Below are 18,394 nucleotides of genomic sequence, written 5' to 3' on the forward strand. Positions count from 1 at the left end.
CACAATGGAGATTAGCACTTCAACATATGCATTTGACGGGGACACAATTCAGTCCTTATTTACACCCTTTACCCTGTAACTTTGCAGTCCCCTCTAACTCTGTCTCTGGCATCAGCCATGTGGCTTGATTTGACCAATGTTAGCAAACGTGAGGCAAGCAGAGGCTTGAAAAGTACATGCACATTTGCACTTACTCTCTTACACAGTTGGGCTTGCTCACTCTTGCACCCCTACCTTGCCATGAGAACATGCCTGGGCTAGCCTCCTGGAGTGATGTGAGAAACACATGGAAAAGAGTCAAGACCATCTCAGAACCAGTGGACAACCAGCTGATCCCCCAAAACGTGAGAAAGCCTGGCCTAGTTCAGCCAAACTGCCCACTGACCCATAGACAGGTAAGAAATAGTAAATGGTTATTGTTTTAGGCCACCACGTTTTGGAGTGGGTTGTTACACAGCAATGGTTAACTAATATCCTCCCCCCATTCCTCCCTCCTTCCCTTCTTTCTTTCTCTTTAATTTTTTTATCTGTATATTTGTATGTTTTTTCCCCTACATTTCTTCTTTTGTTAGAGTTTAAGGATTGAAGCATATCTCCAAATTTCTTTTAATTCCTGATAACGTGAACTAGGATATTACCCACCACCTTCTCTGGCCATTTGCCCTTATTTACTTTTCTTCATTGCACTTATTACTGCCTGACATACCATGTCATATACCTATTTGTTATTGTCTACTTCCTTCCGTAGAATGTAAGCCAGTGAGGGCTTGGACCATGTCTATCTTGTCACTGTTGCATCCACAGCACCTAGAACAATGTTTGGCATTTAGTAACTATTTTATAGATATCTGTGGGATGAATGAATATCTGCAGATATCTATGGAATGAATGAATAAATAAATGAATAAATTTTTCAAAACATGAGAAGATCTCCTACATATACATATGTAGGAGATCATATATATACATATATATGTACATGTATATCTATACAGTGTGTGTGTGTATAAAACTGAGTGTTTATAGTATGGATTAAATAGAATAAAATAGACCCTAGGATTTAAGTTTTGAGGCTGATACTAATATTTTGCTGAGGTGGCCAGATGAATGCCAGTAAAAGTGGACAAAGGAATAATATAAACTGTTAGTTTTCATTAATCAGGATTAAAAGGCTGAATGTTGCCAATATGTGTATTATAGGAGTAAGAAGTCCTTCAGATAGGACTGGGGAATTGTTTGCCAAATGGGTTCAAGCTGTCACTTTGCTCACAACTATAAGCTTATACTAGCAGAATCTGGAAGCTTCACTAAGCGTTGAGAGGGTTGGGTTTTTTTTTTTTTTTTAAATGAGGAAGATCAGCCCTGAGCTAACATCCTTGCCAATCCTCCTCTCTCTCTCTCTTTTTTTTTTTTTTGCTGAGGAAAACTGGCCCTGGGCTAACATCCATGACCATCTTCCTCCACTTTATATTGGAGCCACCACGGCATGGCCTGACAAGCTGTGCATTGGTGTGCGCCCAGGATCCAAATGCAGGCTGCCAGCGACAGAACGTGCGCACTTCACCGCTATGCCATGGAGCTGGACCCCAGGATTGGGTTTTTTAAGTACTATACCAAATTCATATCTTTTGTGGGTCAGTTTTATCTAGTTAATTCCTTGAATTCTAGTTATTCAATTACTCTCTCTCATCTGGAAAGGAAACAGGTCATTTAAGGAAAAAATAAAGCCGCCTTTATAGTCCTAAGTCATCCACTGGGCAACTGGACCAAGAGTCGGTTGGCTTCCCAAAGCGGAGGCTGTTGGCAGCAGGCTGATCAATGGCCATATCAGGGCTCTATTAGATCTGGATTTTACTGACTGTCATTAGTAATCTGTGTGTGTGTCTGTGTGTGTGTGAAGTTGGCGGGGAGGAGCAGAAAGGGGGGGCATTTGACTCAGATTTTGGAATTTAATCTGAAATGAGTGATATTCTGGAAGGCACACAGTGTTGCATATTGCTGCATCAGCATCCATTTGGGGACGATTTCAGCAGGGAACAGGATGAGGTCTCTCTCATGGCCTCCCTTACTCCGCAAGCCTCATTGATATCAATGACATGATGTTTTTCCAGTGCTTTGCCCTTCTTGGGACCTGCCCACTCCCCCGTCCCATCTTAGTCCACTAAGTTAAGGGATCACTTCTGACAAAGGTGATTGTTGAACATGATGTTGCCCTTGGGCAGAGCTGATTTGTCCAACAGAGGCATCTTACCTGAGCTGAGTCCATCAGAGTCCTTCTCCAGAAATTGAAATCAAGGCTGAGAGAGACAGAGCTTTCATAATCCTTCAACTTGTTGGATATACAAACTTTTGAGCTGGCAGAGCTGAATATTCTGCGGTATAGCCTGGAAATGCCAAGGAACCCAATTTGCAGAGCGAAAAAGAAGAAAGTATGTGCCCAGAAAGGAGCAAAGACGAGACAGAAAGAAACATTACAATGTTCAAGATTCCAGTTTATTTCTGAGCCCAGTTGCAGTCCAGACTTATTTCTTCAAGAATTATAACTAACTCCCCCTCTGCTTTTTCCTGAGCTAGCTCAAGTAGACTTCTGTTGCTTGCAACCCAAAGAATCCTAAGTAACACACCCTGGATTATGCACCTCCATTGCTGCCATTCGTGGTGTGTCCAGTTCCTTGCCAGGTAGGAGGTGATATCAGACTCTCATGCCAATAATCCTTAAATGCCAAAGATCAAAGGATCTCAAAAGGCTAGAGCTATTCACCCAAGTCCCCATTCAGTAAGAAGGGCTATCTGTTTGGCTCTGCTGGACAATGAAGCCAAAGGGGGAGGATCAGAGATCCCATGGAGAGAGTGATGAGTCTTTCCAGTTCTATCCCTGGATTTGTATCCCATTAGTGTTTCTAACTGGGCTTAGACCTCTTCTTTCATCTGATTACTCCCCTGCTTAAAAACTTCCAGTGATTTCCCACTGCCAGTTGAATGCCACCCAGACACCATGACCTGTTGTCTAAGGCTCTCATTGATTTGACATAAACCCACTTTTCCAGTTTTAGTCCCCAGATGTCTCCCTTCAACTTTGTACTTCTTGTTCCCAGAAGGTACAGTGTTGCATGCCTGGTACCTCTGTCACTATCAGCAGGAAGTCTGTACCTGCTCACTTTTCAGGGTTTGATTTATGTTGTCTTCCCCCAAAAATTATACACATCTACCCTCCTACCAGTAGGATAAGAGAAGGTTGCCTGCCTTGTATACATTACAACATTGGGCATTATTATTCTTTGTAATCTTCGCCAATTCAATAGGCATTCCTTTGGTTACTAATGAGGTTGAATAGTTTTTCATGTGTTTAAGGATAATTTGTAATTCTTTTGTGTATAACCATGTGTCGCTTATCAATGGGGACACTTTCTGAGAAATCTTCGTTAGGTGATTTCGTCGTTGTGTGAACATCATAGAGTGTACTTACACAAACCTAGGTGGTAGAGACTACTACACAGCTAGGCTGTATGGTACTAATCTTATGGGACCACCCTTGTATATGTGGCCTGTTGTTGACTGAAATGTCATTATGCTGCACGTGAGGGTATTGAGTTTTTATGATCTTGGCTAGTTGTTCTATTGTGCATTTACAACTGTCATATTGATTTGTAAGAATTCTTTACCAAAGATATTGACTTTTTGTCATATATGTTGCAAAAACCTTCCTTAGCTGATTGTTTTATTTTATTATTGTGTATGATTTTTGATGTATGGGATTTTATATTTTTATGAAATATAATAATTGCTTTTTTCCTTTGATGGTAGCCATCTTAGGTTTTTTTGCTTAGAACGGCTGTTATTTCTCTTTAAATCTCTATATATCTTGTCCCCCAACTGGACTGTAGCTCTTTGAAAGAAGAGTCTCTTTTTCCAAAGTTGTATTCTTTGACTCTATTCTCTGCCCTATTTCAGTGTAAGTGATCAGTAAGTGACAATTAATTCATTTATTGGTTGTTGTGACAGGCAGCCTTCTAAGATGGCTCCCAATGATCTAGGCCTCATGATATTCACACCTAAGTGTAATCTCCTCCTTTTGAATGTGTGCTAGACCTAGTGACTTGCTTCTAAACAATGGCGTATGGCAAAAATGATTGGATGAGATTAAGCTATAAAAGACCGTGATTTCAGTCTTGTTTCTTCTCTCTCACTTGCTCTGATGATGCCTACTGCTCTTGGGAGGCTCATGTGACAAGGAACTGAGGGTAGCCTCTGGCCAACAACCAATGAGGGGTGGAGTCCTGCCAGTAACCACAAGAGTGAGCTTGGAAGTGGATCCTTTCCCAGTTGAGCCTTGAGATGCTTGCAGCCCTGGCTGCATGAGAGAGAACCTCGGCTACAGGCCTCAGCTAAGTGATGCCCAGATTCCTGACCCACTGTGAAATAACAAATGATGCGTTAAGCCACTAGGAGTTGGCGTAATTTTTTATGTGGCAATAGATAACTAATACAATCGTTGAAAAAAAGGCTTCTAATCTTTGGATACTTTTCTTTGACCTCTGTTGAAGGAAATCCCATCTCATTTACTGCTTCAAAAAATAAAAGAGAACCACTATAGGGAACCACATCAACCTTGGAAGTCTCAGTGTCTTTATTTAACATATTTACAAGGAATTGATTTGCTGAGAATGCTGCTATATTTCTCCATTGTGGGTAATAGAAAACATGTTTATATTTATTCTTCTTTTCCACAGTGTCTGACGAGCATGGAGCTGCTGACTAGAGGAGCCCCCTGTGTTTTGCTGAGCACAGTGATGAGTTAGGGGCTGCAAGCCTGGGACAGAGCTGGGACACCATGGATTGGTTCTGCATCAGGGAAGAACAGTGCAGGGGAAGTCGGGACCTGGAGAGAGGAGTCATGTTGGGTGTCGGGAGGGAAAGGGACCCTCTGTGGTGCATGATGGAGGTGGGACTTTGGAGACTATTTAGTGATTTTTTTTTTTAATTTTTTGTTTATTGCAGTAACATTGGTTTATAACATTGTAAAAATTTCAGGTGTACATCATTATACTTCTATTTCTGCATAGATTACATCATGTTCACCACCCAAATACTAATTACAACCCATCACCACACACATGTACCGAATTATCCCTTTCACCCTCCTCCCTCCCCCCTTCCCCTCTGGTAACCACCAATCCAATCTCTGTCTCTATGTGTTTGTTTATTGTTGTTATTATCTACTACTTAATGAAGTAGTTTATTTAGTGATTTTTAAGTAGTTCACTGTGGGGTGTGCAATAGAAATCCCTCATCTGTGATTCCTGGTACATTTTTAGTAAAGCTTACGTTACTTCTTAATGCTTTCCTGGTAGTAGATTTTTAGAGGAACTACCATGTTGAATTCTGTCTCCAAATGGGGCCTGAATGAACTTAGCCACAGTTGCTGGAAGACGAGGGAATTGCTGACATCCAGGTCACATTGGGATTGTGGTGAGTCAGCCCTGAGAAAGGCAGGTGGCTCTCATGCCCCTTACCTCCTGCAGCTCAGCTCCTACACCCGCCTGGTCCTTGGTGCCCTAATTCTGCCCTGTGATTGCCAGTCTCATTCACAGGTTCCCGCCCCCATTCCCAGAGCACGAGAGTTTGGCTTTTCTCTCCTCTTCTTTCTCTCCTTAGACTCAGTGGTTCTCCATCTTATTTGTCCAGAGCCCTGAATTTTTTTCTGCAGGAATTAATACTAAAGGTCTAATCTAGTGAAATGAATCTCAGTCTATGTGTCAGCTCTCCTAGAAGAGAACAATCTTTCTCCTTCAGATCAGCTAATGTCATGATAAAGGGAGGGACAGTCTTTGCTTCTTCTCCATGGAGCTGGGGTTATCTGGACATCTTGAAGCGAGGTGCTAAATTTTAAAAGACATCCAGATTTTCTATTCTATGGCAATAGATTGTTTTTGCAAGTTTAAAAGGGATTTTTCAACATATGTAAAAGCATTTTGTCTATTCATTTGGTTTTTAATTTTCACTGGGGCCAGATATTTTTTGTACTTATAGGAATGGAGCTGGGCCTGGGCAATCAGAAATGATTAAACTTGCTCGGGCACCTGCAGACCCCAGGGTCTGAGTTAAATGGCTATCCCGGTGACTGCTGAAGACAGGGAGCTGATGTGAAAATGGAAGCAATTACCTAGATCACTCAGGCAGAAGAATTTCTGAGGCTTTTTTTTCTTGAACAATCCAGATAATTGCTTCAATTTACACTTCTTACTGGCAGTAGAGACTAGGACAGAAACTGCTCCCTAGGAGCAGGCTGAATAGAGAGAAGCAGAGTGTTCAGAAAATCATTCTGATAACTCAGCAGAGAAAGGGGGGTGGGGTGGGGGGAATCACGTGCTTTGGACTTGATTTCTACCAGGCTCAGACAAGTGAAAGTGAGGCTGTTCATTGTTGCCTGAATGATCCAGATAATTTTCCATTTTCATCTCAACAATGTTTCGTCTCAATGAAGCTTCAGGGCCGTGCAAGTGTTGCTGGTGGAGGCGGCAGAAGAAATTGAGGCTGGAGAACTTCCAGTCTGAGACCCTTACCCTGTGCTAGCTGGTGAATTCCTCAGCTCATTAACTGCCCTCAAAGGACGTGTACATCCCTGCTTCGAGAAGCCTTTGCTGGGACAGGAAGAAGAGGCGTGGAGTAGGCACTGTCTTGGAAGAGCACGCCACACCTGTTAATCTAACCATGAGCAAGAATCAGGGCAGCAGGACCTGATCATTCCCCGAAGCAAATGATTCATTGTACTAGGACCCTCAGGGATTCATTGCTGCAATGGAAAATCCACATCTGTTGGATAAATGAATGAATGAATGCAAGAAACACATTTATTGAGTTGCTACTTTGTGCCTGGCATTATGCTGGGCCTTGGAATAATTAACTTTATATCCATATATGCCTTTTCTCTTTTTTTCTCGTGTTTTCTTGGGAGAGGTGATTCCCCCGATCTCTTCACAACCTCTCCCAGACTTCATTTCCAAAGCATTTTCTCACATATTTCTCTTTCAATTCTCACTTATCCAGAATAGATAATATTTTTAGCACCATTTCAAGAGATGAGGTAAAAAAAAATAATTAGAGAAGTTGAATACATTTTCCAAAGTCACAGAACTTGTTAGCAGCAGAGCTGGGGTCAAAATGCAGGATCCCGAGCCCAGGGCTCCATCTACAATGCAGTGTCATCATTTTCAAGTTCATGTATTCATTCATTTGTCTTTGCCATTACGAGGATCACGATGGACACAGATTGATCATTCAGAAAATATTTATCAAGCACATAAATAATACGTGATCTCTGCAATGCAGATAAAGGAGCAAGACACACCCACAAGACATTGAACATGAAGAAAAGTGCTGTGAAGTAGAAAGAGCTAGAGAACAGTACCAGATAACAACAGGAATGTCATGGCAAGGCAGCCAGTGCTCAGGTGCCAAATCAGAGGGACTGATGGCCTGAGGAGGCAAGAGCCGTGTGGGCTAGAGCTGTTCAGGAAGGTGTTTTTTTGTTTGTTTGTTTTTGGTGAGGAAGATTGGCCCTGAGCTAACAACTGTTGCCAATCCTACTCTTTTTGCTTGAGGAAGATTGTCCCTGAGCTAACATCTGTGCCAGTCTTCCTCTATTTTGTATGTGGGATGCTGCAACAGCATGGCCTGATGAGCAGTGTGTAGGTCTGCGCCCGGGATCCAAACCCATGAACCTCGGGCCACTGCCACGGAGTATGCCAAGTTAACCACTACGCCATCGGGCCTGCCCCCAGGAAGGTGTTTTTATTTCAATTTCTTCTTCTTCTAATATATAACATAAAAATGTTATATATTTTTTAAAATTGAGATATAATTGACATATAACATTATATTAGTTTCAGGCATACAATATATTGATTTGATATTTGTATATATTGTGAAATGATCACCACAGTAAGTTTAGCTAATATCCATCATCATACATAGTTATAAATTTTTTTCTTTGAGGTGAGAACTTTTAAGGTTTACTGTCTTTGCAACTTTCAAATATAGAATACAGTATTGTTAACTATAGTCACCGTGCTGTACATTACATCCTCAGGGCTTAATTATCTTATAACTGGAAGTTTGTACCTTTTGACCCCCTTCACTCATTTTACCCATCTCCCACCCCCCGCCTCTGGCAACCACCAACCTGTTCTCTGTATCTACAGGTTAGGTTTGTTTTTTTTTACATTCCACATATAAGTGAGATCGTACAGTATTTGTCTTTCCCTGTCTGACATATCTCACTTAGCATAATGACCTCAAGGTTCATCCATGATGTCCCAAAATGGCAGAATTTTTTTCTATGTCTGAATAATATTTCATTGTGTATGTGTGTGTGTGTGTGTATATATATATATATATATATATATATATATATATATGTATGTATATACCACATCTTTATCCATTTGTCTGTCGGGCACCTAGGTTGTTCACCGGTCTTGGCTATTGTAGATAATGTTGCAAGGAACACGGGGGTGCAGATAATTCTATTTTTTTTACTGCAGTAACATGTACATGACATAAAATTTACCATTTTAACCATCTTGAAGTGTACATTTCAGTAGCCTTAAGTATATTCTTAATGTTGTGCAGCTATCATCACTGCCTAGTTCCAGAACTTTTTCATCACCCCAAAAGGAAGCCCCATACCAAGGAGTGTTGTAGAAAGTCTTATAGACTCTTGAGGTATAGCTAGGATTTAGAGAGGCAGACAGGCGAGAGGAATCCACTGGGCATGTGTCAAGAGTCCGAGCTGACCAGATGTGTACGATGTTCAAAGATTGGTGAGGAGTGAAGGTTTGTGAAGGAAAGTACTGAGCAGTACGGTTGGGTGACCCACGTGGATCTTCCCCGTATAACAACAGGATTTATCCTTGCCTTTCCCTTTCAGGGTCACCTTCCTCTAAGACCATCTCTCCTCAGTGGTTGCGTTCCTAAACACCCTCTCAGCTCTGCCATGGAGTCTCCACTCTCTCGCTAGGATCACTGCCTGCATCTCCAGGAGTCTGGTCCTCCTGTGACATGCTGCTGCTGCTTCACCCATGTGGGCCTCAGCCAGGAGCGGATGGGGCAGGCCACCCTTTTTGTCCCCACCCTGGGCTGTAATTCTTTCAGGCACCATTGACATAAGACTGCGAGGTGCAGAGACTTCGCCAATGGGGATTACTGGAGGAAATTTCACCATGGGGGGAAACTCTTGAAGTTAGATTCCAATTTTGACTTTTCCCAGAGTCCAAGGGGCCAGGATCATGCTCAGGACATAGCAATCCTCACCAATACATTCTCTGAGTCTCATTGACTGATCAAGTTGAATTGGCAGTAGCATCTAGATGAGTCCTGTTCAATAAAAATATAATGTGAGCCACATATATAACTTTAAATTTTCTGGTAGACAATTAAAAAAAGTTAAAAAAAGAGGACATTTTATTTAATTATCTAATTATTTTATTTAACCTAATATATCCAAAGTATTCAACATGTAACCAATAAAAAAAGAATTATTAAGATATTTTACATTCTTGCTTTTTTTCCCCACCCTTTTTCTCCCCAAAGCCCCAGCAGATAGTTGTATGTCATAGTTGCACATCCTTCTAGTTGCTGTATGTGGGACATGGCCTCATCATGGCCGGAGAAGCAGTGTGTCGGTGCATGCCCAGGATCCGAACCCGGGCCGCCAGTAGCAGAGCGCGCACACTTAACTGCTAAGCCACGGGGCCGGCCCTTTACATTCTTTCTCATACTAAGTCTTCAAAAACCTGTTTGTATTCTATATTCAAAGAACATCTGGTTTTGAACGCTCAATTTTCATCAGAAATACTTGATCTGTATTTAGATTTCATAAAATTTACAGTTGAAAAAGTAGATTCACAGACCAAGTTGTTCCATGTAGACTTAAAAGTTTCTAATAATCAAATCAAATATCAGTTTCTAAATTTAAATTTAAATTAAGTAAAATTAAAATTCAGTTCCTCAGTCACGCTAGTCTCATTTCAAGTGCACAGTCGCCTGTGGCCAGTGGCTGCCATACTGCACAGCACAGATCTGGAGAGTCGAAGGCCAGCAGAACCAAATGCAGGAATTGCCGCAATTATTTGATTTGCTATGTGTCCAAAGATCGTCCCAGGTTAACCCAGTGATAAAAGTCTTTACTTTGACCATCAAGGTTTTTTCATGATTGGATCCCAAATTGCCTTTTATCATAATCTCTCATTAATTCCTCTATGGTCACATAGGTTTCCTCACTGTCCCTGGGCATGTAAGGTTAAGCTGACCTCCAGACTGTGGCTCTTGCTTTCCTCCTCCCTAGATATCCTCCAGTATCACTTAACATCCTTTCAGCTGCAAGTTACAGAAAGTTGGCTAAAAGAAAAGGCAAATTTACGGGCTCAAGAATAGGAAGTCTAGAGTAAGGTGGGCTTTGGGTTGGTGGATCTCAGTGGCTCAATTATGTAATCAAAGACCCAGGATTTCTGGTCTCTTGGCTCTGTTGTCCAGAGCTTGGCTTCATCCTAAGCCTTGTTCTTCACGCAGTCACAGAATGTTTCAGTAGCAATTAATGTTGAATGTCATCCCCTAGCTGGGGAGGGAAAGGTAGGGTAATAGAATCTGTTTCCAAAAATTTGGCAAACTTTTCCTTTTATCTCGTTGGCTTCATCCTGCCCATCCCTAAGGATGGGATGATCACGTTTGCCTGAGACTAACCAAGCCTCAGCACCGGAGCTGGGGACATTTCTCCAAACCATGTTCTTGCTACACAATAGGGAGGGGTGGAATGGACGTCAGAGAATTAACCCCAATGACCCAAACACCTCTCTCACCCTTTTTACTTTTTTCTCCCCCTCCCACCAGGGAAATCTATTATTTATTTATTTGTTTGCTTCTCCAGCTTTATTGTAATATAATTGACATATAACATTGTGTAAGTTTAAGGTATACAACGTATTGATTTGATACACTTATATATTGCAAAATCCACCATAGCCTTAGCTAATACCTGCATCAAGTCACATAATTAAAATTTCTTTTTTGTGGTGAGAACTTTTAAGATCTACTCTTAGCAACTCTCAAGTACATAATACAGTATTACTAACTATAGTCGCCATGCTATACATCAGTTCCCCAGAACTTATTCATCTTATAACTGGAAATTTGTACTCTTTGACCAAAATTTCCCCATTTCTCCCACCCCCTAGCTCCTGGTAGCTACCATTCTAGTCTACTTTTTTCTTTATGTTTTTTAATTGAGATATAACTGACTTATAAAATTGTATTAGTTTTATGTGTACAGCACGATGATTTGATATATGTATATTGTGAATTGATTACCAGAATAAGTTTAGTTAACATGCTTAGTCACAGTTTTCTTTCTTCCGATGAGAACTTTTAAGATTAACTCTCTTAGCAACTTTCAAATATAAAATACAGTATTATCAACTATAGTCATCATGCTATAAGTTACATCCCCAGGACTTATTTAGCTCATAACTGGAAGTTTGTACCTTTTGACCACCTTCACCCATTTTGCCCACCCCACACCCCTCACCTCTGGTAACCACAAATCTGATCTCTGTATCTATGAGTTTGGGGTTTTTTTAGATTCCACATATAAGTGAGATCATACATATCTGTCTTTCTCTAACTTATCTCACTTAGCATAATGCCCTCGAGGTCCATCCATGCTGTTGCAAATGACAGAATTTTCTTCTTTTTTATGGTTGAATAATGTCCCATTGTATATCACATCTTTATCCATTCATCCAACACTGGACACTTAGGTTATTTCCATGTCTTGGCTATTGTAAATAATGCTGCAGTGAACATGGGGGTGCAGACACCTTTTTGAGATCGTGATTTCATTTCCTTTGGGTAAATACCCAGAAGTGGGATTGCTGGACCCTACAGTAGTCTTATTTTTAATTTTTTGAGGAACCTCCATACTATTTTTCATAGTGGCTGCACTAATTTACATTCCCACCAACAGTGCACAAGTGTTCCTATATTTTTTAATTATGGTAAAATATACTACAATAACATAAAATTTATATTATATCTTATAGCATAAAATTTGACACTTTTACCATTTTTAAGTTTACAGTTCAGTAGTATTAAGTACATTCACATTGTTATGCAATCATCACTACCATCTCTCTCCAGGACATTTTTCATCTTCTCAAACTAAAACTCCATAATCATTTAATAACTCCTCATTTTCCCCTCCCCAAAGCCCCTGGCAACCATCATTCTACTTTCTGTGTCTATGCATTTGACTACTCTAAGTACCTCACGTAGGGGAATGATACAGTATTTGTCCTCTTGTGACTAGCTTATTTCACTTAGCATAATGTCCTCAAGGTTCATACATGTTGTAGTATGGGCCAGAATTTCTTTCTTTTTTAAGGCTGAATAATATTCCATTATAGGTATATACCATACTTTGTTTATCCATTTATCCATAGTTGGACACTTGGGTTGCTTCCATGTTTTAGCTATTGAGGATAATGCTGCTATGAACATGGGTGTACAAATATCTGTTTGAGTCCCTGATTTCAATTCTTTGGAGTATATACCCAGAAGTGGAATTGGTGGATCATACAGTAATGTATTCTTAATTTTTTGAGGAACTGCTACACTTTTTTCCATAGCTCTGCATTATTTTATATTCCCACCAGCAGTGCACAAGAGTTTCAATTTCTCCACGTCCTCCTCAAGACTTATTATTTTCTGTTTTGTTTTTTTTTTTTTGATAATAGCTTTCCTAATAGGTGTGAGGTGGTATCTCATTGTAGTTTTGATTTGCATTTCCCTAATGATTAGTGATGTTGAGCATGTTCTCATGCACTTATTGGCCATTTGGATATCTTCTTTGGAGAAATGTCTGTTCAAGTCATTTGCCCATTTTAAAATCAGATTGTTTGTTTTTTCATTGTTGATTTGTAGGAGTTCTTTATATATTCTGGATATCAATCCTTCATCAGATATATAATTTGCAATATTTTCTCTCATTCTGTGATTTGCGTTTTCACTCTGTTGATAGTTTCCTTTTATGCATAAAAGTTTATCATTTTGATGTACACCCATGTTCATAGCAGCATTATCCTCAATAGCTAAAACATGGAAGCAACACATCTAGTAGTGCAAGAGCTGAGATTCTCACTCAGGAAGAGCTTCCTCCTAGTTGGATTCCTTATTCAGTATGCTGCCTACTGTGCACTAGATGCTAGAGACATAAAGATGAGGCAGATATCACTGCCCATGGAAGTGCAGTGATAGAGGTGGGCACAGAAGATTAGAAGGACAAGAGGGAGGACCACCAACCTCTGTGGGTGTTTAGAGAGACAGGGAAGGCTTCCTAAGGAGGGAGGGTTGAGCTGAGTCTTAGAGGAAAAGATAGTGCTGGAAAGGGAGAGTGGACATCCAATCATTCTGCCAGCCCAGCACCGTGCCCTCCTGGGAATGATATCCCTCTTCTTTCAGGAACCTTCCCACTGTGGGATTCTTCCATGGTCTTACAAAGTCCCTGACTCTGGGTGAGTGGTCTAGGTCTCTGATTGGTCTTAGACACCAACCTAAGCCCAGGCAATCACAGACTTTCCCTAGGATTTTTCAAACCAAAACTCCAAACAAACATCAATCCTTATCTAATGGTAGAAATTGAAGAATGAAACCCAGGGGCTGTGAGCACCTGGGTTCCCTGACATGTGGAGGGATGATCTAGAGTGAGAAAGAATGATGCCAATACAAAGAGAGAACAGGGACCAGAGGTAGAAAGAGAGTCTTCGTAGCTTGCCCTTTCCCTGGCTTGGTTGTTTAATCATTTCTTGAATAAGCAAGATAAACCTGTATTCTTCTGATAAATTCTCCTTTTGCCTCAGTGGCTCCAGTGAGGTTTCTATCACTTTCCACCATAAGAGCCCTAATCTGCTTACTTAGTAATAGGCAAGAATGGGTGACTCTAGGAGAGCAATTGGCTTAAACACAGTGTCAGAAGCAAGCAGAGCAAAAGGCGAATGGAGAAAGCCAAAGGGGTTTGGCATTTGTCAGAGTGTAATCAAGACAAGAAGTGGCAAATGATGAGGCTAATAAGTTGGCAGACACCTGATCATGCCGCCTGGGTGTATTTTGTACAGGACTTTGGACTTGATCCTGTATATATTCTGTTCCTTCTACAGGATTCTAAGTAGGCATTAGGCAGAGGTTCTGTAAACTGTACCATACTTACTAGTTATTAAGAAGTTCTTAACCTGAGAGTCACAGGTAGCTTCAGTTGTCCCCAAACCCTCTGAAATAGCATGAAAAATCTGTGGATGTCCACAAGTTTATTTCTCTTTGTTTTTTTTTTGTTGTTGTTGTTATGGAAAAGATCTCTAACTTTCGTCAGATACTAAAGGAGTCCCTCACCCAAAATATATGAACTTCTGTGTTCAGGCATTTTCGGGAATAACTGGCTTCAAATATTCATACAAATCTAGTTTCCCCCCTGGTTTCCTCACAACTCTTAGAAAACTGTTCAGCACAGAGAAAATGCTTCATAACTGTTCGTTTGGACCCTGTCTTAAAAAGGGATTCTCCTTCAGGACCATGAAAAGATATAAAGAGATGATATAGACCTGCTTATTGACATGGATTTTAACCAGGAATACTGTATATGACCTCCATCCTGTTCCTGGCTTGGGCAGCCAGACCAGACCTGCAGGCTCTCGGAGGTGGCACCCAGGGCACCACTGCTGTCTCCGAAAACCAACTCCAATCACCCTTGCCCTTCCCCCCGTGGCTGGAGCGACTACAAGTCCCGGGAGGCGCCGCGCTCGGAGCCGGGGCGAGGGCGGGGCATCGCCGCAGTGACGTCACCGACCCGGGGCGGGCCGGGGGAGGCGGGGCGGAGGGGCGGGCCGGGGAGGCGGCGGAGCGCGCTGGTGCTGATGCAGGATGGCTGAGCGCGCAGGAGCCCGGGAGGTCTGAGCCGGGCGAGGCTCGCTCGCTGCGCATCGCCTCGTTCGCCCGCCGCGTGGTCGCGGGCAGGTGGGCCCGGGGCGCCGCTCCGGGTTAGCGCAGGGCCAGGGAAGGCAGGTCTGCAGCCGGCGGGGCCGGAGGCTGACAGACTGCCCACCTACCCGGTCTCGGAGCGGCCGGAGCTGCCCAGCCCACCGAGTTCGCGATGACCTGCTGAGAAGCTTCGTCGGAGGCTGCAGGAGGCGGCCTCGCCGAGGGTGGTGCGGTTCGCGGCCTCCTCCCTCGTCGCGCCGAACCTCGGCCCCCCACCCATCCCCGCGCCCCCTCCCAGCCTCCGGCCGAGATGGCGGATCCAGCCGAATGCAGCATCAAAGTGATGTGCCGGTTCCGGCCCCTCAACGAAGCGGAGATCCTCCGCGGGGACAAATTCATCCCCAAATTTAAAGGCGATGAGACCGTGGTGATCGGGGTAAGTGGCCGGGGCGTCTGGCCTCTCCTCCTGCTTCGCGCCACAGCCCGGCGCCCCGACGCCCCAGACCGAGCCGAGATGCTCGGGCTGCCCCTTCGGACATCCCTGCCGGGCTGCCCTCTCCGGTGGACTTGACGAGAGACCCCTCTCCCCCCTGCCCTATAGTTCCCTTCTGGGCGGCTGGAGAGGCAACTAGGGGCGGCAGGGCGGACCCCAAGTGGCGCGGGTGGGGGTGGGGGGCGAGGAAGGGTTCGGCGCCGCCATTGTTCGCGGGGTGGGGGCCCGGGTGGGCCTATTGTTCCCCGTCCTGGCCACGCCGCGTGGGTAGTGTGTTCAGGTTACCCCCAAGCCGGGGTGCCCAGGCTCCCCTTAAAGTATGAACTCTGCAGCCCACAAATGATTCCAGGCATCAGTTCGATTTATTGAACACTTTGCCTCTTCTTCTCAACATCTTGGCAAAAGAAGAAGAAAAAGAAATGTACTAGGAAAAATCCTAGTCTCGGCTGGGAGCTCCTAGGGCCGTGTAGACACGGCTCCCCGCGGCGTTTCACCTTGGAAGGCGGAGGTTGGGAGGAACACTGGTGGCCTTGGTGTCCCTGGGAGGCCTGGTGTGTCTCCTGCTTCCTCTCAACGCAGGCTGCCCTGGGAGTGGAGCCCGGGTCTGACCCCTTCCCAGTGGGGCGATCCCCCACCTGGTGCCCGCAGACCCTCGGATATGCTTCGCGCTGGGTGGAGAGGAGGCGGTGTTCTCATCTCTGTGGGGCTAGGGGGCCCAGAGCGCAGCCAAATAGCCCTTCAGTGCCAAGAGCAGAAGTTACTTTGTGTGGCTTGGGCCCCCCTCTCTCTTGATCTCCCTTCCCACCTTTCCCCACCCCCGACTTGGCTCCCTCTCTGCAGCCTGGGCTGCTGGTGGGGGGAGGGAATACCATTGGTTTTTAGTTCTTAAAGGAATATGTCAAATAAAATAAACCAGCTTTCCCCCGCCCCTCCCCCCTCCGCTGTCCCCAGCGTGTGTAGCTGACGGTGCCCTCTTTGTATGCGAGCCGCGTGGGGAGGGACCGAGTTAATGGGAGCCTCCAGTTCCCCGCTGACACGTTCCTGGCAGTCCGCTCCAGGCTGCTGATGCAGCCTTCCCGTCCTCAGCATTGATTAAGTGATGTCATCCCGATCACTGAGCATGCTCCGACTAACCCCCTCCCTCCCATTCCCCCAGTGGCTGGTGTATTTAGGTCAAGTGATTGACAGGTGACAATTTACCGAGGGTCTCTGCCAGAGTCCGCCAGCCTTTCTCAAGCCCCAGGGGCTAACGTTTCCTGGCCCAAGCAGTCCCCAGCATTTTTGCTAAGGTTGTGCCGCAGTCCCTGCGAAGGGCTCTGGGGACTAGCAGGTGCTAGCTGTCCCGGTAGGCGGTCGCTCCCCGTGCAAGGGGAACCCAGGCAAGGCGAACTCAGGCAAGGCTCTGGCCTCCGGGCTTCATCTTGTACCTCCCTTAGGAAGGCAGCTCCCCTTTGATGACCCCTTCTCCCCTCCCCATTTTCACAGCCATCAGGAAACCACGACCTCTAAATGCTACGTGCATGGGCGTTCATTCTGAGAGCTGACCTATGAGGGCAGGAAAGAGGGGTTTTCTCTCTGCTTAGTGTTAAATTGAAGAGAAGATGTATGCTACAATTATTGATGAGGAGGAAAATTCTGTACTTAATGGCAGATAGGAGATAGTGACATATCTATGGCCAGTACATGGGGCAGATAGTAGCTTGTTTGAGTTACACCTCTCAGCTGGGATCAGCCTACAGTGATTTGCTATTTCCTAAACCAGGCTGAGGTTTAGATACAGTGGGAGTTACTGGGGACATCTAGTCCCTGCCCCTTGCCTTGTAACAATTTTTTAACAAATAATTGTGCAGCACTAGAACATGTTCTGTGACCCTGTTTTTTTGTCCCAGAGGTTTTAAAGAAAAGCCTGGAGAAGTTTCTTCTTCTTCTTCTTCATCTTTGTTTTCATATTCTTCTTCTTCCTCTTCTACTTCCTCCTCCTCCTCCTCTTTCTCCATCTTCTAACAGTAAGATACCAGGACTAATGATGTGGAGTAGTAAGTCATCCTCTTTGATCTGTGTGCAAGGCAGAGATCCTTAACTTAGGGTTATCCTTCTTTAATATTATGACATTACTATGAGTATATATTTGTATCCCATCAAAATATGCATATGTTATTGACTAAATAAATTAAAACAAAGTCATCATATAAAATAAGTAATTTAAACAAAAAATTGCGGTGTGAATACACATGCCGCTCTTCAGCGATAAAGTGAAATCTTTGCTCATCTTACTATAATCTTTTAATACAACAGTTTTCAGTTTTTTTAAACAAATTTTTATTGAAATAAAGCATCCATATAGAAAAGTGTTATCATAAGTGTACAGCTTGATGAGTTTTTGTAAAGTAAACATTCCCTTCTAATCACCTCTCAGACTAAGAAACAGACATTTTCAGGACCCCAGAAGTCCCCCTAGTGTCCCTCCCAGTCTCTTATTCCCCCTGCTTCAGGGTAACCACTATTCTGACTTCTAATGTCATAGATTAGTTTTGCTTGTTTTTTAAAAAAGCTTTATATACATAAAACCATACAGTATGTTCGTTTTTATGTGTGGCTTCTCGCACTCCACATTATGCTTGTCAAGTTCATCCATGTTGTGGTGTGTAGCAGCAGTTCATCCTCGTTGTTCTGTAGTATCCCATTATATGAATATAGCACAATTTATTTATCCATGAACTGTTGGTAGATATTTGGCTAGTTTCCAGTTTGGGGCTAATATGAACAGAGCTGCTATGACCATTCTTCACACGCTTTTGGTGAGTGTGCGTACAGAACAGAAGACTGCCAGATGCTGAAGGGTGTTGGGACTCCGGTTGGCGTGTGCTAGGGCCCTTCCCA

The 18,394-nt window shown here is 43.6% G+C and overlaps 1 protein-coding gene and 1 long non-coding RNA gene across 2 annotated transcripts in view; both read left to right on the plus strand.

The window, feature by feature from the left end:
* Positions 1-219: 219 nt before the first annotated feature.
* Positions 220-8,357, plus strand: LOC147916256 (uncharacterized). Its single transcript, XR_015553098.1, has 3 exons — positions 220-395; positions 4,731-5,469; positions 6,485-8,357. It is a non-coding gene; the product is annotated as an uncharacterized LOC147916256 (long non-coding RNA).
* Positions 8,358-14,980: 6,623 nt separating this feature from the next.
* Positions 14,981-18,394, plus strand: part of KIF5C (kinesin family member 5C) — a 159,648-nt gene continuing 156,234 nt past the window's right edge. Inside the window, exon 1 of the mRNA XM_014782430.2 lies at positions 14,981-15,457. Coding sequence (XP_014637916.1) covers positions 15,332-15,457 — 126 coding nt within the window. The 5' untranslated portion in view covers positions 14,981-15,331. The remainder of the gene's footprint in view (positions 15,458-18,394) is intronic.

The sequence above is a fragment of the Ceratotherium simum genome, chromosome 9 (genome assembly GCF_057802395.1).
Source record: "Ceratotherium simum simum isolate JZ-2026a chromosome 9, ASM5780239v1, whole genome shotgun sequence".
Lineage (NCBI taxonomy): Eukaryota > Metazoa > Chordata > Mammalia > Perissodactyla > Rhinocerotidae > Ceratotherium > Ceratotherium simum.